The following is a 24,802-nucleotide window of genomic DNA, read 5'->3' as shown; positions in this document are numbered from 1 at the left end:
AGGAAATGAGTGTCATGCACCCTCAAGCCAAGGTCTTGCGCAACAAGTGGTGTGGAGTTTTCATGACACATTGGATCACATCGGGGTGATGACTGCACTTTTTGGGAGTTTATTTTTTAATTACGAGGGGGGTGGGGGGTGGAGGGGGACATAATTAAAACATTTTTTTAAAGTCTCTGAAGTTATCCATTTGAAAAGATCATGTTATCACATTGTGGCAAAGTTGAATTCTGTTTGATAAAATTATTAGAAACTCTGAAACAGACAATTATATTTGGCAGCAAATAGTCTGCGAAATTGAAGCACAATCAGTCATTTCAGATGCACTGTTGAATTTTTCAGGTGTTCATTTAGTGTTTCTATATACACGATCACAGTACATTACCACTTCACAGTCACACAAAGGCCAATGGAGTGGTAATGCACGTCACTGCTACTCAAATGCATTTGTATTACAGAAATAAATGAACACAAAATGTGAATGACGTTGGCAAGAATCCATACGTTGGCAAGAATCCATATTGAGTGGTCACAAAAACAAGGGAATTGGTTTAAAATAATAAATTGAATACTGTAGCTTTAGATATTGTCAATGAGTGTTTCCTCAGGCCAGGGCACAGTGAGACTGTTTGAAAAGATGAAAGTTATTGGATGCCTCAATTATTTAGATTTAGTCCAGTTCAAATTATTTAAAGAGTAAAAGTAAACCAAAACTGGGATTCCAAGAGTATGCACCAAAAAATCGAAGATGAAGTTTACACATTTGTTCCCTTTGATTTTGCTCTTATACACTGGGTGCAATTTAAAGATGATTTGGCAATTTGAGGAAACATAGTGGAGTTGTTGGTTTACACAAAAAGATACAAAGTGCTGGAGGCAGAGAACACGAACAGGCAATGTCTTGGGTCAGGATACCCTACGCCAGAAGCTTGACACAAACTCAAGTGTGAACACTGGAATTAATTTAATGAAGAATTCTTCCAATCTTACAGAAATGGCAGACTCCGTTACAATATTAGTGACCAGGTTACTGAGGTGTATTATAAAAATTCAGGAATCAGGGAGGTACCCAGGACAAATAAGATTAAAATTTAGATTTCTCAATGTGCAGGTCTGAAGGAAGCAGCAGCAGGAATATATTTCAGTTTTAGTTAAAGAACCGACAACAGTGACTTTCCATAACCATTTAACATCAGCATCATTGGAATGATTTTGGAATTCAAACTGTAATTTCACTAAAACCTAAGTAAATCTCCACAGATAATGAATAATTCCAATTATTTTGGTTTGACATTTCCTACAGAAATAATGCGATGGTTATAGCTATTATTGGAAGATACTTTACTTTGATTTGCATGGAATTACATACAAGAATATGGGCCATTCTTAGTCACGTGTGTGACTAAAAATGTGAACAATTGTGGAATACATCTCTTCTAATTCCGAAAGCATTACAGGTATATTGTTTTGTACTGTATTTATGACTTATATATGTTGAAGTTTATCAAGTGAAATTTTTACATGTTACGCTGACAATGTTTGTTTAGAGTCAGAGGTCAAATATGACTAGTCGCACACATGACCAGTCATATTTGACCTCTGACCATAAACAAACATTGTCAGCATAACATATAAAAATTTCACTTGATAAACTTCGACATATATAAGTCATATATACAGTACAAAACAATATACCTGTAATGCTTTCAGAATTAAAAGAGATGTATTCCACAATTTTTCACATTTTTGGTCACGCGTGACTAAGAATGGCCCATATAAGATTTAAAATCAGGAGTAAGCCATCTAACCCTTGGAGCCTGTTTTGTCATTCATTAAGATCACAGGTGATCTTCTTCATCAATGCTATTTTCCTGCATCATTCTCATTTCTTTTAACATTTAGAAATCTGTCAATTTCTACTTTGATTGATCTCAGGCACTAAATCTCTGTAGCCCTCCAGGATGATGAATTCCAAAGGATTCCCTGCCCTCCGAGTGAAAAACCTTTCATCTTAGTCCCAATAGCCTATTCCTTATTCCTTGGCTGGATCCCTGGTTCTAGATTCTTCAGCCAAAGTAAATATTCTCCTTACATCTATCCTGTCAATCCCTGAATTGGGTGGTTTCAATGAGAATCCTCTCAATCTAAAGAATATTTATTTTTGTCCTTCCAGCCAGCCTCAAATGTCTTCTGCCACACTTGTCCTTTTAGGCACACTGTTCTTTAAACATCTTCTCTGGTCTTTTCAGGTAGGCTTTACTGTTTATTACTTTCCCTATGTAACTAGCAAAACAAAGAATGTATGGTCCAGTTGTACGCAGAGAAAGGGTTCCCATATTTTATTACATTATTTAATGGAACATATGACAGCAAGCGACCCATACAACCACAAGGCAATCAATTTTATCAACAAGGAAGTCTTCAATTCAGTAAGTATGTGCAGAGTGGTTATGCTGCAAAATACTTTCTCATACTTGTTAACTACTGTCACTCTTGAATTCATTACAATACTTTTTATTATTTAACAATGTACCATACCAACTTAATGAATCAGAGTAATATATCAAAATAATTGACAGTGATCAGCATTTTGAATTTTAGATGTCTGGATAAATTTAATTGAACCGTGCAAAATACAGTCCTGCAAGAGGTTCAAGAATTATTTTTGCTGCATCCTGCAGCCATTTAGAACGGTAAGAAACAAGAATAAATCTGGAAACAATCAGCAAGTCAACAACAGGCATAATGTTTCAGTTTGATGATCTTTCAGCAGAACCATCACATGAAGAACGATCATTGACCTAAGATGTTAATTGTTTTTGACCAGCAGAGTTATTTCCAAATTTACCTGGTTTTTATTTCAGATTTTCAGTACCTGCATTTTTTCTCTTTTCCACATCCAGTAAAGTGTTTTAAAATTGAACAGATGGAGAAAGTTGGATTTTCCCCAGAAGTCAATTAGCAGCAGAAAAGATCTGCTAAGGTGTAGTTTTCTTAGAAAAGGTGTCTTTTTTTCCTCTTTTAAAAATGATCATTGTGATATGCATCAAACTAATGCCCTTGTACTTGTTAATATATATTTGCATTACATATTGTTGCTCATGCTTTTCCTAAAAAGACTGCATGGAAATATTTTATAGATTGGACTAGGTTGCATAAGAGTTTAAATCTCTGTGCAAGGAGCCTTTGGCTTGGATTTTCTGATACTTTTAATTCATCCAAATTGCCCCCAGCAGCTGATTGCAGTCTACAGATATCATTGTGTGTATAAATCTGTGAAGGACAAAAGGCATTTGGATAAGCTTTAGGACTTGGATATCCTGCAACCATATGGATCTGGGTCTATAGTCCCTTACTCCTACAAACCTTTCATACATATATCTGTCCAAATGTCTTTTGAGCATCATAATTGTACCCACTTCTATAGAGCATCTGACAGCTTGTTCCTGATACAGACTATTCTCAGTGTAAAACGTTCTCCCGAGGTCCCACTTCATTCTCTCCCCTCTCACCTTAAGCTTCTGCCCTTTAGTTTTAGAATCCTCTACCCTCGGAAAAAGGCTGAGCATTCGTTTTATCCATGTCCTTCATGATTTTGTATAATTCCATAAGTTCACCCCGCAGCTTCCTCAGCTCCAAAGAAGAAAAATCTAGCCTATCCGTATAACTCAAGCCCGCAAGTCCAGGTAAGATACTGCTGAATTTATTCTACATCTTTTACAACTTAACGACATTCTTCATAGCTGGATGGCCAAAACTGCACACAGTACTCCAAGTATGGTCTCAACAACGACTTTTACAACTACATCATGTCCAAATTTGTGTACTCATACCCTTCTCAATGAAGGCAAGAATACCAAATGCCTTCATACCCAAAATGACACTTTAAAGGAAACCATGCACTTGTACGCCTAGATCTCTCGGTTCTACAGCACTCTTCAGGGCTCTATCATTGACTGTGCAAGTCCTGCCCTGGTTTGACATGACAAAGTGTAACACCTCACACATGTCAGAGTTAAATTCCATTTGTCATTCCTTCTCACTCCTTCCTACTAATAATCCTTAAGTATAATAAATCCAAGAAATAATCTGATTTAAAAGTAACAATTTTAGTTTGTGCTATTATTCTGAATTGTAATTTAGAATGCATCGTGTTAAGAAAGTTTAGTTTAGTTTCGAGAAACAGTGTGGAAACAAGTGCTTCAGCTCGTCAAGTCCACGCTGATTATCAATTAACCGTTGCACTAGCTTTACGTTATCCCAATTTGCATGCACTCTCTACACACCAGGGACAATTTACAGAGACCAATGAACCTACAAACCTGCACATTTTGGGGATGTGAAGTGCCTGGAGGAAACCCATAAAGTCAAAAAGAGAAGGTGCAAACTCCATACAGACAGCACCTGAGGTCAGTATTGAACCCAGGTCTCTGGAGCTGTGAGGAACAGCTCTACCAGCTATGCCACTCTGGGAACATTTCTTTAATACTCACCAGTCAATTACCCTCTTACCTTCCTGAAATGTAATACTTGAAAAATTTCCACCCCCTTTAAGCTCCTGCTCTGGGTTATTACCACTAGTTATTCTTACTAGTTTGCTTTTTCTTTAAAATTCCAACATGTCACATCTTTCCCCTCTTCAATGAATGTCTGCAATTTACCAAAAGACAACCTCTTCAGTATGTTGAATTGCGCACAGTCTGTGCATCAGGAAGAAAACATTTATTTTGTAATCCCAGTCTCAGTTGACAGTAATTACCAAGTAACTGTTCCAGATGACCGCATGATCAACAGAGAAACTGCTTCTTTTTCATGGACTAACATTTTATTTGTTAAAATTGCTTCAGAATCTAAATGCCTCCTTACTTAAATATTCCACCCATCACTAAATTCTGACCTTTGCACTCAACTGAAATGTATTTCAGCAAAATATATTGGGCACACACAACTTTGAACATGCACCATGATGGATCACTGGGCACGAAGGTCACAACTCCCCCTGGGAGCTCATTTACGCTGGAGCTTTGTTCTTATTATCAATGAATTTGCATAACATTTTGAATGTAACTGGCCTTCAAACACGAGTGAGAAATCTACAATTACACTGATATGAAGCCGTTTCTTTAGCCCACATGGACTGAAAATTGTTTTTTAATAACTATTGTGGCAACTTCTTGCCTTTTTCCCAAGTTCCAATAGGTCTTTCTATCCAATTTACTCGATTATGAGTTTTATATCATATCATATCATATCATATATATACAGCCGGAAACAGGCCTTTTCGGCCCTCCAAGTCCGTGCCGCCCAGTGATCCCCGTAACATTAATCCCCGTAATATTAACACTATCCTACACCCACTAGGGACAATTTTTACATTTACATTTACCCAGCCAATTAACCTACATACCTGTACGTCTTTGGAGTGTGGGAGGAAACCGAAGATCTCAGAGAAAACCCACGCAGGTCACGGGGAGAACGTACAAACTCCTTACAGTACAGCACCCATAGTCAGGATCGAACCTGAGTCTCCGGCGCTGCATTCGCTGTAAAGCAGCAACTCTACCGCTGCGCTACCGTGCCGCCCTAAATTTCTAAATGTTTGGCTAAAATGGCATTGTTCAGCATTGATACTGCCCATGTCTTTTGCAAATTGGACTTTGAGGTGGGCAGAGTGTTTGTTCCATTTCTGAAAAAAATTGTTTCAGATGGTTTGCATCAGGAACATGGTACAACTCCTTGCCCATCTCTACTCTTCCTAAAATGGGTGGATAAGATTTCAATTTTAATGGTGTTCCAACTCCGAGTAATTTCTCTGGCCTTTGTTAAAAACTATCTGCCTTCCTTGCTTATTTTTCATATCAGATCTCGGTTCATTTCACCTGAACAGGTTTCCATAAATTGTTTTTGACCATAAAATTTCTGCCAAGTTATTAATTCCTTTTAATAATCAAGATGGTACTTGGTAGCATGTAAGGTAAAAAGATCTGTTGCATCCTGGAGAACATGGTGCACGAAAACTGACAATATGACAGTAAAAGTTTCACTTATAAGGATGCAAATTTGCCAATGTTATGAAAAGCATAAAATCAGCACGTAAGCAACATTGAGGAGTCTCATGTTCTTAATTTCTGCAAACGTTAATTATATAGTTAATTAAAGCTTCAATGTACAGTAGTTCCTCTGACTACCAAAAATATATATGAAATTGCACAAAGGAAAAATTCTCTGGTACAGCAACATGAGCAGAAAATATTTAAAACCATTCTAAAAATTCATCATGACTATTCATCCTTTAACAATATTTTAACGTTACCGACAAACTTTTCTCTTAACTGTACTTTGGTATCTTTCAAAAATGTTGATATTTCCCAAATTAAGAAAGTGATTGGATTTTAGAATTTCCTTAGCTGTGAATAATTGTAAGTTAACCTCTGAATGTGAAACACATTGGTTAAATGCAAGTTCTTTGCTCTTTTTTATACTATTCCAGGAATCAATTGAAACAAGTATTCCGTTTCATACATTATAAATTACTTTTATTCCTCAACAGTGAAACCATTTCAAGGCCTCACATCAACCTTTATTTCAAATTTTGCAGAATTATGTGCATAACTTTAACCAGAAAACAATTTTTTTAAAACTTAAGATAGAGTCAGATATTGTGCTTGTAATTGGCTATATGAAGATTTCAATGTAAAGAATTTGAATTTGACTTTTTCTGTAAAGATTGATGTTTTGAGAGTAAAAGCTGTTCCTTGAAACTGAAAGCACCACATATTTAATTTGTCTGGAATATTTTTTTGAACAAACATACTTCAAGGATGCTTCAAGGAATTACTTAAGATTTCTGTACAGGGTAGGACTTCTCATCTATCGTTTTCATTTTTATATAAACCACCTACATGAACTAACTTATCATCAGGTTTTGTTTCTAACCTTACCTAGAGCTATTTTCTGATATTTTAATACTTTAAATTGCTGCAATTTTTGTTACATTTTATTATCATCTAAATAAAATGGAAGAAATCTGTAATCTTATTTGTTAGAAAATGGAAGTTGTATTTAAGCTCGGTACCCAATTCAGACCCTTTTACGTTCAAGGCAGGGAATACAAAAGCACCAATACCTCCATGTATTCTGTACTTACTTGACATAACCATGTTCACAACTAAAATAAATCAGCAATAGGCATTGGTGCATTATGATACAATTCCATGACTCAAGTTGGAAGTTCACCGTTATCCCCATAATTAGTGGAAATAGAATCATTCACTAATAATAGTTCTTCCACCGAGCGACACATCAGTAAAGTTACAAGCTAAAATTAATGCCACTTCTTTAGTGTTACAGGATTAATTTAGATACAAAAGTGAGTCACAAACATGGAGTTTAATGTGAATTTACGCTCTGTAAATTATCAGCTTCAGCTGTATTTCAGAGCATCAGAATGTCACCACAAAATAATTCATTTCAAAAAACAGTACTGACTAACCACAGGGGTTCATTTCTCTTTGTTAACACTAACTGTTGCAAGTTTATAATAATTCTGTGATCAGTAAAGTCAATTCATCAGTGCTGAGGACTTTGCATTTAGACATCCAGGTACTGAAGCTTAAATGGATGGAAAATAAGTACTCTGCGACCATGTGCAGTCAGCAGATACCCACCTTTTTTCCAATGGTGGCATGCTTGACAATGCAACAAAACATTTCTGATGGCACTCAAATTCAGTTTGTCTGCCTTCAGGGATGCTGCATAAGCTTTGCAATTAAGAGGAAAACATTCAGGACCAAATAAATTGTCTAGACAAAATACAGCTGTTCTGATGCTACACTGCAGACCCCTGATCCAGGACACAGTTCCTCAGATAGGATAGGTTGCCAGAGGTAAATGAAAGGAGTATGTGCAGGAAGGAACTGCAGATGCTGGTTTAAACTGAAGATAGACATACAAAGCTGGAGTAATTGAGCAGATCAAACAGCATCTCTGGAGAAAAGGAATGGGTGACGTTTCGGGTCGAGACCCTTCTTCAGATGGAGAGTCAGGGGAAAAGAGTGAGATAGATGGTAATGTAGAGGAATATAGAACAAATGAATGAAAGTTATGCAAAAAAGTAACGATGATAAAGGAAACACGACCATTGTTAGCTGTTTATTAGGTGAGAACGAGTAGAGACAATGAGACTCAACAAGAAGACTTTGAAGCTGGTACGACTTGGGTGGGGGAGGGATGGAGAGAGAGGGATTGCAGGGGTTCCTTGAAGTTAGAGAAATCAATATTCATACCACTAGGTTGTAAACTGCCCATTCGAAATATGAGATGCTGTTCCTCAAATTTGTGTCAGATATGCTGGACTGAGACAGCAGCACTACCTGCTGCACCAGTGTGCTGCCCTAAATTTCACTCTCTAAAGAATAATGATGAAATGTCCTCATTGTTTGTTAGTCCTAGAATCTCCTGAGCAAACTGACTCCATTGCAAATCAGGTACTAGGTCAGCTCAATTTCAGGCAAAAAAAAGTCTTACAACTGCTTTTCTTCTTAAAATATTATAAACTTTGTAAATTGTTCACTATGTACCCTGGATAGCCTTGAGGAAGCCTGAATCAATATCTCAGATAGAATACCTTAACCCAGGATAGACCTATGCAATGATAGATTATACAATGAGCATTTATAAAATGGCACGTGTCGATAAATATTCTAGTCCTGGCATTAGCATTAATGACTCATACCATGGTTAGATGCAGAGTTATGCTGCTTTCAGACAGGGTCACAAAACAATGAGTCTTAAGTACGTCCCTCTCCACATACAAGATTGAAAATTGCCTCCATACGAGTCCCAATATACTCCACATGCTATTTTTGACTGTAGGGGATACAATTAGTACTAGCACACAAGATATTGATTTAATCAAGCAAATAATTGGATGCAGTGCAGGAATGGAAGCAAGTATAAGTAAACTCAGGACAGTAAATATTGAATACATTCAATGGCAGTTGGAATATGAAAAAGCTTTCTAACCTGATAATCTTAAAAAAAAGTCTGTCACTGCCAGCTGAACAAGACACACCAGCAGTAAATATTGACGTGATATAGAAAGTTGTTTATATAAACTTATATCTTATTCATAACCAGCTATGTAAATATGTATATTTGCAGTCTTATGTAAAACGGAAGTAATTTATTTCAGGAAGTTTTGAAAGGTGATGTAGAAAGAAGTGCTCTTTCAAATTAATTGTAAAGGTCTCAGATTCTCCAGATCACACTTCTAAGACTCTCTCTTAACATATTTATTGCACCAATATCATCTAGTCATTACCAATTATTTATTAATTCTTAATTTTCATACTCTTTTGGTCAAATAGGATTTTGCTTCCTTATATTTAGGATTTCTTTGCTACAAAACTCTCCCATATACATTTGAAATCCACAGTAATATCTCAATGAGTTTAAATGGTATCTGTGCAATGTTGTGGATATGCACAAAGTCAAGGTGTCATTTATTTAATAATAGAATTAGATGCAATTTTTGAAAAAGGAGACGAGTGGGATAAATAATACACTTCAGTAGTCAGGTCAAATACGTTTTGAAAAACACACTAACAATGGGAGAAACTAAGGACAATCAAGTTTAAATTTACCATTTACTTTTTGGATAAACATTCTCAATCCTCCAACACAAATAAATGCAGGATATTGCTTTAAAACATGCTGTGAGTCACACTGGTGTTAAATCATTTACCACACAGTCACTGCTCCCTCTGCTCCAAGATGAATTGCCTGGAAATCACTTCATTGATTAGTTAATTGAGCAATACTATTCGGACCACAATATCAAGTTGCATGTAATGCCCAGCCATCACTCAAGAAAGACATAAATGATTCCCAGAAATACAATAAGTAATTCTGAAACAAAAAATATTCAGAATAACACCAGACTCTAATGAGAAACTCGCTTTGCAACCTAGCTTAGATTAAATCACAGTACAGCATTCCTGAAAAAGGATTAGCATTATTTTTCTGCTGACACTAGATTACTGTTTGCATTATTTTTGTTCTTGTTTCACCTCTTGGACATGTCTGCAAGCACAAGACCAGTGTTATAGAACATTAGTAACAAATGCAGTTATCTTTGACGTTTCTCTTTGAACCCTTCCTACCAGACTTTGCTCGTACAATGAACTCTTGATTATCCCTTCTCTCTTATCTGCAAGAAATCTCAGAGCAGGGCGAGATATCACACTCGAGGGAATAATCAGAGAAAGGACAAAGCAGACAACCAGCTGAACAAAGGGAATGCAACCAGTCTTTAATATCTGATTTATCTTATATTTGGATTCTTTTAAAATCTTTCACAGATCTTTTCCTCAAACTGATAAAAGATGCATGAAAAAAAATCTGAGGGAACAATATCCTGAGTAAATGACAGTTGAAGATAAAAATCATAAACCATAGAGGCAAAAGGTGTAAATCAATATTTCAGGTCAAGACCTGCATCACATCCAAGGGTGAAACAGGAAAGATAACGAGTACATACCAGTCCAAATGTCTTTTCACCCCCTGCCTTAGTTGATTGAATCCTCGCACATACTTCCTCCATTTCTCACGTTCTGCTCTGATCCCCACCTCTCCCCAGGCAGAACAGTTCCCTTGATCCTCATCTTTCACTCCATCAAACTTTAACATTCAGCATATTATCCACAGCTCCAACATGATCTCACCACCTCTTCCACTCATCCCTCCCCCTTCTTTCTGCAAGGTCTACTCTCTTTAGGACCCTAAATCGCTCATTCACCCACACCACTCTTCCCCAGACCTGGCACTTTCCTCTGTAGCCAAAGGAGGTGCAAAGATCTGTAGCCAAAGATCCCTTCATCTTTCCCACCTCATCATCATCCAGGGACCTAAACAGTCCTTTCTGTTGAGAGGGAGGTTCACCTGCACCTCTTCCAACTCATTAGTTTGCAGTTGGTGATCACAATGTAGCCTCTTCTACATTTGTGAAATCAAGAATAGACTAAGCAATTATTTTGCAGGGCACCTGCACTCTATCTGCAATGGTCACCTGAAGCTTCAGATTGCATGTCATTTTAACTCTCCTTTCCAGTCTCACACCAACAGATCTGTCCTTGTCCTTTGTTACCTAGAGGCCAAACATAAATTGGAAGAACAACATCTCATATTCTATTTAGGAAGCTGAAATTTCCAATTTCAGGTTACCCACAACCTGGATGCTCTCCACCCACAAGTACTGCCCAGCTGGTTTTCTTCTTCATTGAATCATGCCTCCCATTCTTTTTCCCCATCTGACTCCATCTATCACCAACCTGCTTCAAGCCCACCCATCCCTCCCCCATCTGCTTCTACGTACCCTTCATCCCCTCCTACTCTGGTTCCACCAATCATCCATTAATCTCCATCCCATCCCCGAAAGTACTGTTATAGACCGACCATCTTTCCTGTTCCCCCTCCGTGCTGATAGAGGGTTCTTCAGCAGAAATGTTTACTTACACTTTTTTGCCTCTATAGATGATGATTGATCTGCTGAGTTTTTCCAGCATTCCACTTTTATTCTAGATTCCATCCAGCACCTGCAGTCTCTTTTGTCTTCATACTCCCAAGAATTTGTTGAATTCTTCAGGAGCAGAGGGTTGCTTGTAGGATTAGACTGTGTGCAGACCAGCCGTCTTTGCTTTCCGTATTACAACAGAAAGGGTTAATGATGGACAAACAAAATGTTCTTACACATGCAGGATCAGTTTTCCTCTTAGCTATCAAATTGCCATTCAAAATCCACTATTCCAATTGCAGAGCATCTGGAAAGCAGGCGGCAGCAGGCAAGTGATTGAAGATTTCAAGTTTTCTGGGAGAAGGGATAGGTGTCGAGGTGGGTGATGAGGGGATAGGGGTTTGCTGAATGAAATGGGTAGTCCTGGGGTACAAATCATGTGAGGATTCCGCAATGCGATGGGCGAGAGAATGCTGGGGTTTGCTGAAAAGAGGGGTGTTGCAAAGGTGTGAAGATGGTGGGTGTGTAAAGCACCCTACTGTTTCAGTCAAATTTAACCAAAGGGAGTGGGGGCTGACAAGAAGGACACGAACGTTGGTGCTAGGTACCAGGAGGGAGGGTTCAATGGTGGATGGACTCTTTTTTTAAAAAACGTGGCAATGTGGAGTGAGAAATGGAGGCTCAATAGCTGCCTGTAGATCGATTGGATTGGGCGTCACTTCAAGAGGTCGAATAGATGGATCGGGTGAGGCTTTGCACGCGGATCGGATGCAGCGGCACAGAGCAGCGGTAGAGGACATCAACAGCATCGCCTGGCCCTGCCGACTCTGCAACCCCAACCCAGTGCTGCCATCAGGACAGGGCCTTTACATACAAGTTAAGACTCTACACGGTAGCGCAGCGGTAGAGTTGCTGCTTTACAGCGAATGCAGCGCCGGAGACTCAGGTTCGATCCTGACTACGGGTGCTGCACTGTAAGGAGTTTGTACGTTCTCCCCGTGACCTGCGTGGGTTTTCTCCGAGATCTTCGGTTTCCTCCCACACTCCAAAGACGTACAGGTATGTAGGTTAATTGGCTGGGTAAATGTAAAAATTGTCCCTAGTGGGTGTAGGATAGTGTTAATGTACGGGGATCGCTGGGCGGCACGGACTTGGAGGGCCGAAAAGGCCTGTTTCCGGCTGTATAAATATGATATGATGATATGATATATATTTTCAACAACTTTGAATTTGAAGGGTACAAGGTGGAGCAGGAAACATGGTGACTCTCGTGCACTGCCACTTGTGAACCTACTATTCTTACATTCTTGTACTTGTATGATTGTGTCTATTTATAGCAAATGTTTTACTGAACTGTATGCAAAAAAGGAATTTCACCGTACCTAGCTACATGCAACAATAAAGTACCATTGGGTTTCAGATTGATCCATTCAGAAGCCAACACTTACCTTGTCCCTTGAACCAGCATGCAGCAAGTGGCTGCTTATGCTATCCTTCTCTGGGATCCCTAGAAAAACAAAAAATATAAATTCACCAAAGTCAGCCATTTCAAAGTCAATTTTGCTGAAAATTTCTTACACAGGTGAATTGGTTCTTTAATTTTTTAAACATATACATCACTTCAAGTCTAACTGTTCTTTTTTCTAATACACTGAGGCACATGGATATGCAGGGAATGGAGGGATATGTTCAGTCAGAGGAGATCAGTTTAACTTGGGATCATATCCGACACGAACATTGTGAGCTGCTCTGACGCTATACTGTTCTATGTACTCTATAAAAGACAGGTAGTGGTGTCAATGGGATGTCCATGCTGTTGACAGCCGAGGTTGTGACACTACATGTATGTAAAGTTAAATCATAAGCTTTATTTTAACCTTTCCTGTCAAAATGAATAATTTAATATTTTCCTACTGGCCAGATCCTTGTTCCTATCAATGATCCTATCTGTATCTCTTTGTCGTCTTTGTCACAACTTAATTTATGAACTTTGTTTCAATAGCAAATTTAGCGATCAGACCTTCAGGATCTTTATCCAATTACGTTTCTATAAATTTTAAAATGCTGAGGACCCAGAACCACTTCTGTGGCACACCACTTATTAGGTCTTGTCAACGAGGAAAGGACTCCTTGTGCCGACACCATTCTGCTTTAGTTAAACATTTTGTTCAAGATGGCCGCGCCGTTGTGTTTGGCTGCCTGCCACTGTATGTTTCTTTTTTTTTTTCCTAATCAGATGTGCAGCACTTTGGTCAACGTGGGTTGTTTTTAAATGTGCTATACAAATAAAATTGACTTGACTTGACTCTATTTCAAGTTAGTCAGCCAATCTTCTGTTCACACTGTCATGTTATTTCCTATACCATGAGAAATGTAATTGGCTCTAAATGGTCTCCTCAATCCAACAACAAATAGGGATGGACAATAAATGGGTGGTGCCAATATCTTGTGACTGAAAAGTAAAACCTTGGCCAAGATCTCATGTAGAAAACAAAAAAAAGATCACAGTAGTAAATTTCAGTTTGGAAAAAGTGGCACAGTGGTAGAGTTGCTACCTTACAGCGCCAGTGACCCAGGTTTGATCCTGACTATGGGTGCTGTCTGTACGGAGTTTGTACGTTCTCGTCATCACTGCGTGGGTTTTCTCCGGTGCTCTGGTTTTCTCCCACACTCCAAAGACGTGGAGGTTTGTAGGTTAATTGGCTTCGGTAAAAATTGTAAATCATCCCTAGTTTGTAGGATAGTACTAATGTAAAGGAATCGAGGGTCGGCGGGGATTCGGTGGGCTGAAGAGCCTATTTCTGCGCTGTATCTGAATGTATCTAAATGTATTTGAGCAGTTGGTTGAGTGATGCTCAGGATCAGATCACTCACCCGTCGATGACCCGACAGGACTTCAATTGCTGGCAAGAGACGAAAGCTGATGACAAGTAAATCTCCTTATCTCCTTCCCACCCCTGAGCCCAAGTGGTCTGCAGCAATTGCTAGCTTATTTTCCCACCAACCCAACCAATGAACACCAAAGCAACATGAAAGGCATATAGAGGTCAGAAAAAATAACAAGGTAACAAGATATAACAAAAGCACATTCAACATTGTTTTAGAAAATAAATATCTGCCTCCATTTCATGCCTTTGATTTTTGTTTTTGTTATGGTTAGACCTCTATTGTCACTTCCTGTATCCACAATTCCAATTCACATTTCTAAAGTCTTATGTAAATAGTTATCATGCAATTACAGACATTGGCCACTAAATGGCACTATATTGTAGTTTCTTCCTAAGTTGTTCAATGCCTTTGAGAAAGGATTCAGCTGCTATTACTCAGAAACTGTTTGCTAATAAATAGAGGTTCATCTGTACATGTAGAACATAAAATAAAACAAAATTAGAGGTAATAAACGAATAAAAGTGTTCAAAGAAAGTTTAAATTCTGATGAACGGGAGTTCTACAGGAACACTCTGTTCCTTCAAGGGTATTTAATTGTTATATGCACTGGGAACAATGAAATTTTTACTTGCTGCAGGTTTACAGGCACATTAATGCAACAACAGAATAAATAAACATGCAATAAACAATAATACAATAAAATATCATTTATACTAGGTAATCATACCATAATAGTACGTCAAAGTATTTCAATATGCATAATAAAGACACAAAATGCAGATAGAAGGGTCCCAACCCGAAACATGACCTATCTGAATTCTTCAAGAATGTTGCCTGACCTGCTGAGTTACTCCAGCATTATGTATCTTTCTTTGATTACCCAACATAGTTCCATATTTCTATAATATCCATATTCAGCTCCAAGAGCCTGATGGATCATGGGAAGAAACTGTTCTTCAACCTGATAGGAACGGTTCTCTGGCTGCTGTGCATTCTTCCTGGACCCATATCTCTGTCTGGGACAAGTACAGCAATATACAATATAGACACACCGTGGAGCATGCTGAGACAGATTACCTGACTGTGGCAATGTGACGGCAGACTTTATAGTTACAATACAATGCTTTTAAGAATAGAATCCATCAATGTTTACAGTGTTAATGCACAATACATTGTGTTGCAACTTAAAGTCAAGAGAGCTGCTGTTTTTTGCAGGAATGTTACTTATGTACCTCAGCAACTAACAGCTATGGTTTTGAAATGGTCCAATGGACAATTGCTTTGGTCAAGAGGCAATGGTTGTTATTCCATAGGTAGGGTATGCAACTTCAACCTCACCAAGTTCAATGAGACGATTGGCAGCTGTTTCCCTGTTACTTGCACAATGTACGAAAATGCTTCACTTCAGCTCATCAATGTAAATATCCTACTTTTTGTTGAGTTCATTAACCAGGACACAGGCATTAAAGAGGATGGTTCCAGGCAGCAGTAGTGTTCTGGTCAAATCCTACTTGTACATGGCTATCATTTCATCTCTTACTTGCATTTGGTCTGCAGATTGAGGAGAGCCTGAGTTGGGTTATGCTGGCCTCAGAGGCCAGACCTAATCCCAACAAAACAAGGAAATGGTCATTGGCAACCAATAGGACTGCTCTTTTATAACCTTCACCGTCACAATTATTGGATTGGAATATAATTCAAAGGGGCTGGAACATGCACAAAGAACTAGGTGGAGTGTACAGCCAGGGTGAAGCAGAGACTGGGATAACAGGAGCGGCACTCTCTCTCCATGGCAGGAAAGAGACCGGTAATCAAGTGAAAATTATTATTAGCATTGCCATGTATGGAACAGATATAATCCATACATTGTTCCTCTGCTGCAACAGTCATCTGAACCACATTCCTTTAGTTTAAATGAAAGTGAACTATTTACAGAAACATGCATCAATCTCTTGGGGAGAGAAGGGTTCCTTATGTGGCCCTAATATCGATGACTACTTTTACGTGTAACCACTTCAAGCTGTATATAAATCCCAAGTCAATCCCAATCTAAATCAGTCTGAAGAAGAGTCTTGACCCAAAACGTCACTCATTCCTTCTCTCCCGAGATGCTGCCTGACCCGCTGAATTACTCCAGCATTTTGTGTCTAAATCCCGTGTATAAACTTGAAGCATCACGATATGTTGAGGCTCTTTCTGTGCATGGGGTTGAAAAGGAGAGGCCAGCCATTGGGCTGGACCTTGCTCCCCACTTGTGCATTCGAGAAAAGATTGCACAGAGGAACAGCTTTGAGTACCAGTCAAACAGTCTGGCAGTGGTCTGTATAGAATGCCTTTGAGCATGTCCTGCAGGAAAAGGAAACAGTGGATCCTTTCAGGTGGTTCCAAAACAGGCAATCAACTATTTTGCAGAAAGTCTCATCATCAAAACATCACCAAAGACCTTGCTTTGCTGGGGGGAGGGGAGAAAGAGCTCTCTCCCTCAGATACTTTATGCAGAGCCAGAATCTCAGCACCACATACTTAAGGCAGCTGCAGTCAGAACAAGACCATCATCTATCGCCTTATTGAACATCGCCTATCGCCTTATTGAACATGCATTTGCCAAAAAGATGTGGAAAGAGATGCAGTGGCATTTGTTAAGTCCATCTGGAACAAAGTTGGTAGTACAAGATGCTGTGGCCATTGGCTGCTCCCAACGATGCATAAATCAACTTGGTGAAAGCTGTCTTTTGGTTTACTCAAAGCTCGCTGACCTTCCAGTGTAAGACACTATCCAATGCTGAAAGTTGTAGAAGGACACATTCGAAGGTCTGGAACTTCATGCTGAGGGGCACACACAAGCTTGGTGTTGTGGCCACGTAGGTCTACAAGAAAAGATTAGTTTGAGGCCCTCCCACCACTGCACTTCGAGGGACTGGAGTTGTGCAACCATCTCTCAGATGTATTGCTCATGAAGTACTGAAAGGACAAATGATGCCTTGCCTGAGTAATATAATGTAAATCTTGTAAGCAAACTGAAAGATATGACTCAGTGAATGGTGAGGTACATATACAATCTTACAAACATCATGGATAAAGTATATTTGACAAAGAAGTGGCCTCAGACAGCACAGACCATAGATTGGCCACAAAAAAATTATTATAAGCAATATCCTTGCATGTATTGCAATACATTGTACATCACTGTGCAGCTCCAGAGTTCTCCTTCCATTATAGAGTCAGATACTTAGAGGAACTGGAGTAAAAATCACTGACACAAGAGACTGCAGATGATGGAATCTTGAACAGAAAGAAATAAACTACCGGATGAACTCATTTTCACAGATGCTGCCTGATCCATTGAGTTTGTCCAGCAGTTTGTTTTTGTTTTACAAAGAATTACTGACGTTGTCCAGCTTATACAGGGTCTCGGTGTTAGAATTTCTCTTAATCCTTTTTATTAAAATTGGATTGCATAGAGCACAAAAATATGGTGTGTGGAATCTAGTTTCTAGCAGTTTGCTCTGAAAGTAAAAATCACAAAGATGAGCATTAACATGTTGGGATTTTTTTTAAATTTCATGCTGTGTAAGAACAAAATGAAAGTGAACTGTAAGAATGTGGGCATCAATAAAGAATGTTAAGTGAATCTAAAGAACTACCATCTACATTAAAGTAAAAAAGTGATGCCTTTGGAAATAATGATTTTGTGAAAATGTATTCTGTATAAAGTAGAATCTCACACCACAAGAGGGCACTAAAATTAACAGTTTGTCTATTGGGATTTGAAGGAAACTTCCCAAATTAAAAGTGTTTAATAGATTGACAATAGTGTAAATTCTCAATTTTTTGAGGTTGGTAGGTGATAGATGGTAACATTGACACAAAAGAGGAATAATGGGCAGATAGATACAGGTAGAGAAAGGATAGAAAAGTTAAACCCAGGGAGAAGAAACCCAGATAAGTAAGTGGGTGATAGGCACATGAAACCAGATGGGGAAGGGTATTGGGGGGTGAGTGGAAAAGGTGAACAAAGGGAGGGAGACCCTGGCTGGACTGGTGGAGTGGGAAAGGAACACGAGCTTGAGAATTATATGATTGCTGCGAAATCCAAAATTTTGGAAATTTCCTTTGAACATTTTGCCAAGAAACCTCATATCTCCAATTTGCTGTCAAACATATTTCTTCCATGATCTTCACACTACACGATGGCAGGAGAATGACAAGGTAGGATCTTTGCATGTATTTGCTCAGGAAAAGACTGTTGTACTGCCTTAGGCCTCAGGCTGGAGTTAAATATCTCATTGAAAGCCAGCTACCTTGTTGAGTCTCATTGAAAGCCAGCTACCTTGGTTCTCCACCACAACACAGGTCCTTTCAATGTGGATTTAAAAATTTTATACATCAAAGTACCCAGAGGAGATAATTCCGTATAGTAGGAAAGAACTGCAGATGCTGGTTTAAATCGAAGGTAGACACAAAATGCTGGAGTAACTCAGCGGGACAGGCAGCAACTCTGGAAAGAAGGAATGGGTGACTTCAGTCTGAAGAAGGTCTCGACCCGAAACGTCACCCATTCCTTCTCTCCAGAGATGCTGCCTGTCCCACTGAGTTACTCCAGCATTTTGTGTCTACATTCTTTATAGTATCTTGTGTGACTACGATCCAGGAAGAAATGTCCCAAGAATAGAAAAAGTTTGGAGAATGAATGGATCCATGCCACCATTTCAGCCTGTCAGATCCAGTTCACTCCTTCCTCACTGAAATCTGCTTCATTCATTACTTAAACTTTTTCATAAATAGGTCACAAGATTATTGCTCTCAAACTAAAATAGTTTAGGCTCAAACCACTAAAAAATGAGAAAATGAGAAAATCATTTTTAACTAAACATTCATTTCTGCTTCAAAACCTGCCTGTTGCAAACAGCCAATACTCACTGTCATTACCAGATGCGGTTTCCATAATACCATAAGGAGGGACCAAGAGTCCTGCCATATAGTGCCGATATTTCTGAAATAAAATAAAATGCAGTGTTAGTCCAAAGCGCTTTAACTTTATTATGTCCCAATATATAGAAGTCTTGCACGCAGCATTGAGTGCTGTATGTACTCAATGCTTTATGTCGGGCGGTATATACTCAATATAACTGCAACATGATGTTTTCAAGAGAGAGTTAGATTTAGCTCTTAGGGCTAATGGAATCAAGGGATATGTGGAGAAAGCAGGAACGGGGTACTGATTCTGGATGATCAGCCATGATCATATTGAATGGCGGTGCTGGCTCGATGGGCCGAATGGCCTACTCCTGCACCTATGTTCTATGTTTCTAATATGATTTAAACCTGTCCTTACTTTAAAAAGGAATTGAAATTAAATTCTAATAAATGATTTGAGGCATAATGTAACACTGCCCAATTAAACTAAAGAGATGCTCAGTATAATGGAATGATCAAATGTCAAAAGAATCAGCCGTTGAAAATTTCTGTAAAGTGTTCAACGTCTTTAAAATTTGTAATGACAGACTATAAAAATATCATAATTACATTTAATAAATACAACTGATCTGTAACAGGAGGCAGTTTTTGGGTTGTGTCCAGTAATTTACTTTTAGTTTATCACGGCTGCAACAAATCTTTAGATTTTTTTAGATTTAGAGATACAGCGCGGAAACAGGCCCTTCGGCCCACCGGGTCCGCACCGCCCAGCGATCCCCACACATTGACACTATCCTACACACACTAGGGACAATTTTTTTAACATTTGCCCAGCCAATTAACCTACATACCTGTACGTCTTTGGAGTGTGGGAGGAAACCGAAGATCTCGGAGAAAACCCACGCAGGTCACAGGGAGAACGTATAAACTCCATACAGACAGCACCCGTAGTCAGGATCGAACCTGAGTCTCCGGCGCTGCATTCGCTTTAAGGCAGCAACTCTACCGCCGCGCCACCGTGCCGCCCAAATCTGATGCTGAACTTCGCTTTATACAAACATGCAGCTGATTCTCACAGCTGTTCGTTTCTACTCTACCACTGCCTCATTTCACAACAGACAAAGCACCAACTACATGATTAGTAAACTGATATAAAGTTTAATTCCTTCACATATTCTTTTGAAATGTTGACAGAAATATAGCTCTCAAGTACATATATAGTTCTCAAGTACAAGTTTCAACCCTACCCTTATTTTAACTTTAAATGACAGACATACTTAACATACAAAATATTTTGTATAAAAAAGTAACTGCAGATGCTGGTTTATACCAAAGATAGACACAAAATGCTGGAGTAACTCAATGGATCACATAGCATCTCTGGAGAAAATGGATGTAACTTTTCGGATCGGTACACTTTTCAGACTCAGTTTGAAGAAGAGTCCTGACCCAAAATGTCACCCATCTATTTACTCCAGAGATGCTATGTGTACAAAACATTTTGTTAGTTACAAAAAATAAAAACACTTCCTACAGTCATCTTAACTTCAATATTGATTCTGTTACTCAAGTCTCAGTCACCTAGGCTGCCTCAGTTTATTTTCTTGACTTCTTGATCATCCATCTCTCCTGTCTTTCCTATTCCAATACTTTTCCTTCCACTCTACAGATGCCCTTGGACTTCACCATCATCAGACCAAAACCTTATAATTTGTATCTTCATAACTACCATCTCCTACCTCAAATCGTATTTGTCTTTATTCAAACCAAGCCTCCCCTTGAATTCTGGCTTTGGTACAATCTCTGTCTTTATGGCCTCCATTACCTTGAGCACACCTGACAGCTAACTCTCACCAGATCTGGATCAAATAAAACAAGTTCTACCAGATCTTGTTTATTTCAGATAAAAACACTTTTAGCTCTGCAAAGCATCAAATAATGGACCAAGGCCTTTTTTACTCCTTCAAAATGGTTTCTTCTGGCTTTTCTACCTGATGTTTGAAGAGAATATGTATTTTTGTTTGGGATCTGCTGCCATTTTTCAATAATCTTTCTTGGCACAGTTAGTAGAGCTGCTTCTCAACATGCATAATGATCTGGGCTTAATCCTGAACACTAGTACTGTCCGGAGTTAACATGTTCTCCCTGTGACTGGACGAGTTCCCTCCACATGTCAAGAACGTAAGGCATATTAGGTTAATTGACCTATGAATATTTCCTCCATATGTAAGAGAGGGGGAAAAGGAATAGATGTGAATGTGGAGAGAATTAATTGGGGATGAGCATTTCTCTGTAAGCCAACAGACCCCTGATGGGTCTCAGTGACCATCTTCTATGTCATTTGGAAATATGGATATGAATTCTTGCTTTAGGCCCTTCTATAAACCTCCATGTACTCCCATATTTTATTTTTGACCAATTTCCTCTTCTTAGCCATCATTTTAATCCCTTCTCCACCGAACTAATGCATTGCACCTCACCCATCTATGGCCCCATACATACCGAGCTCTCCCATGGATCTCTTTCCTCAAGCATAACGCCATCTTTTCAGAATTTGTTATAATTTCTTCATTAAAAAAATACTGAACCTGAATTCCAGTCTCTCCGAATAATATCCCATTCATTTTCATTTTGACTTCAAAATGCTACCATCCACTTAAATGTTTACTACATCCACCTGCAGCCCAATCCAACAAACTGGTATGAAGACATTATTCCTCAGGCAATGTTTGTCTGTCTTATGCTTCTTCGATCATTTTATTTTTAAAGAAATGCTACAACCATGCCTTATTCCTCCTTTTAAAAGATTGAGCTTTCTTACACTTAGCTTAAACCCCACAACTCATCGCTGCAGCGCTGTACAATGAATCAATACTGCTATCGGTAAATGAGGATTACTACCCCCAAAAGAAATCCCATTCAAAATACGAAAGTATGGACCAAATAGGCCTGCAAAAGTTGCCATCTGTTTCTCAAACCATTTCAAGGAAATAATTTAATATTTTAAAAGCCAAAGGATAATAAATACCGGGGCAAAAGTCACAGTGATTTTCGAATGCACTTGCATCTGATATCAGGCACATTTATCTCGCTGTGCTAAAATTATGGCTTACCTGGGCACATTGGTAACTCCACTGATCCAAGCTAATATCAAAGATAGAAAACTGCAAAATATATTTTCATAACAGAGTGCTTTGTAACAACAGTGTTAATGCCCTATTCATCAGAATTTCGTTCGTCTCCAAATCTATGGTTTCTAAAAACAGTGTGAGGCAACGGATTAAGAAAGATTACAAATTATTATCCAGATTTAGACATTACAAATCTGATGAATTTATATTAGCAATAGCAGCGTATTTTACTTTAAAATTGGTATGGATCCTGATTGAACTCTCAATAATTTGACATTTTAAACAGAGTTGCTATTTAGGAATGAATGAATGACATGAAGCATTGTGAAATTCCACTGAAAAGTCACAAATATTTAGCAGTATTGTGGAATATTAGCATGCGTGGCAATCAGCATGTCTTTGTCATTAATTTGACATAGTGCAAACTCAATGTCCTGCAGCCGGGAGCCTGGCATTTTATGTGTGCAAAGTCTGAAACTTGGAACAGTGCCCTCTCACTGCGCAGAATAACACCCTGAATGACCAGCTCCATTCAAGTCAATTAAGGATATAAAATAAGTTTGGGCAGATTCTTTTGTTACACTAACAGGAAATAACTAAGAGCACCGGATTAATTTACAAACTAAAAACCTGAGCAAAGAATTACATACAAGAACGTTCTGAAGAACAATATAAGATAATTAAATACACACTTAAAATGCAAACATGATAGGCACAAGATCAAAGGAAAGCACAGATCTCAAGCAATGGGCATAGTGTGCATCGAAATAAAATACTACCAAAGATTCAGAGGAAAAAAAAAATCAAATTTCTAGCTCTGTTCATGACATGTCTCCACCCTAAAATGTCTCATAAATTCTCTTTCTGGCCTTTTCTACTTAATTTACGCCAAACATAATTTGCGATCAAATCTAGCTCAATCCTACCTGAATATGAATAACTGTGAGGAAAAGTAAAACAATTATTTGCCTTTCAGTTTGCTTTAGTGGTATAGACTTGGGCATAAATAGAACAAAGTCTAAATGAATACTTCTTCCTGGCATTCACCACACAAGGTGCCAGTTTCTTCCATTACAGTGGAACCTGGCGAATGATGGGATAATTTGATCCAAACATTCTTGTGCTTTGCTCTATCCTGTTATCTGCCATTCACACTAACCATCCCTTCTCCAAGTGGCAAAATTAAAGTCACACAGAGAATAACCAGTCAACCACTGGGGTTTCAACTATGTGTGTTTCTGACAAGTGACTCTATTTCAGTGCGCCAATTGCCTCACATTTAATGGCTTTAAATGAAATCAATTGGAATGAATTCTAGCCATTAACACTTAACCATGAATCTTTTTCTCACTGGCTATCACAATAACTACAGGTTGTCAAGATTACAGCTATTCTACACAACTACTTTAGACCCGTTTATGAGGCAAATTATTGATTTACTCTCTTCAGTATGGCTTAAGTATTATACCAGAAGGTCAAATGAAGATTTAAATCAATGAACTTATCCCTTTCTCCCCTTGGGCTTAGATCTAGTGTATGCCAGGATAATGATACCTCCAAAGAGTGTGCCCTTGGACAGTTCTATTGGCAACTAGTCAGCAGGAATGGAGTGTCAGTAGTCAGGCTGCACTACTTAATCTCAGATCCACATCTGCTGTATTTTCTTTTTAATATACTATATTATTCCATTGACAGCTTGACTATTCCACCATAAATAACATAATGGAAAGTTGTACAATAGCAATTGATTGCTATTTAGTTTCTGTAAGAAGCTCACGATTATTCAAGAGTCAAGTGTTTTATTGTCATATGTGATGAAATAGAACAATGATATTCTTACGTGTAGCAGCAGCATAACAGGTTTATAAACACAGTACTCAATAGATAATATACAGTGCCCTCTATAATGTCTGGGCCAAAGACCCATCATTTATTTATTTGCCTCTGTACTCCACAATTTGAGATTTGCAATAGAAAAAAATCACATGTGGCTAAAATGCACATTGTCAGATTTTATTAAAAGCCATTTTTATACATTTTGGTTTCACCATGTAGAAATTACAGCAGCGTTTATACATAGTCCCCTCATTTCAGGGCACCATAATGTTTGGGACACAACTATGTCATGTAAATTAAAGTAGTCATGTTTTGTATTTTGTTGCATACCCTTGGCATGCAATGACTGCTTGAAGTCTGCAATTCATAGACATCACCAGTTGCTGGGTGTCTTCTCTGGTGATGCTCTGCCAGGCCTGTATTGCAGCCATCTTTAGCTTATGCTTGTTTTGGGGGCTAGTCCCCTTCAGTTTTCTCTTCAGCATACAAAAGGCATGCTCAACTGGGTTCAGATTGG

General features: G+C 38.5%; 1 protein-coding gene across 2 annotated transcripts in view; it reads right to left on the bottom strand.

Annotated features, from left to right (window-relative positions):
* The window catches only part of rapgef4a (Rap guanine nucleotide exchange factor 4a), a 171,407-nt gene that overhangs the window by 65,041 nt on the left and 81,564 nt on the right, over window positions 1-24,802 (bottom strand). For both annotated transcript variants that reach the window (XM_078403958.1, XM_078403959.1), the window contains exons 5-6: window positions 19,322-19,394; window positions 12,961-13,019 (exon numbers count right to left, since the gene is read on the bottom strand). In XM_078403958.1, coding sequence (XP_078260084.1) covers window positions 12,961-13,019; window positions 19,322-19,394 — 132 coding nt within the window. The remainder of the gene's footprint in view (window positions 1-12,960; window positions 13,020-19,321; window positions 19,395-24,802) is intronic.

This window comes from Rhinoraja longicauda, chromosome 8 (assembly GCF_053455715.1).
Source record: "Rhinoraja longicauda isolate Sanriku21f chromosome 8, sRhiLon1.1, whole genome shotgun sequence".
NCBI classification, from domain to species: Eukaryota; Metazoa; Chordata; class Chondrichthyes; order Rajiformes; family Arhynchobatidae; genus Rhinoraja; species Rhinoraja longicauda.
This window is presented reverse-complemented; position numbering and strand designations above follow the sequence as displayed.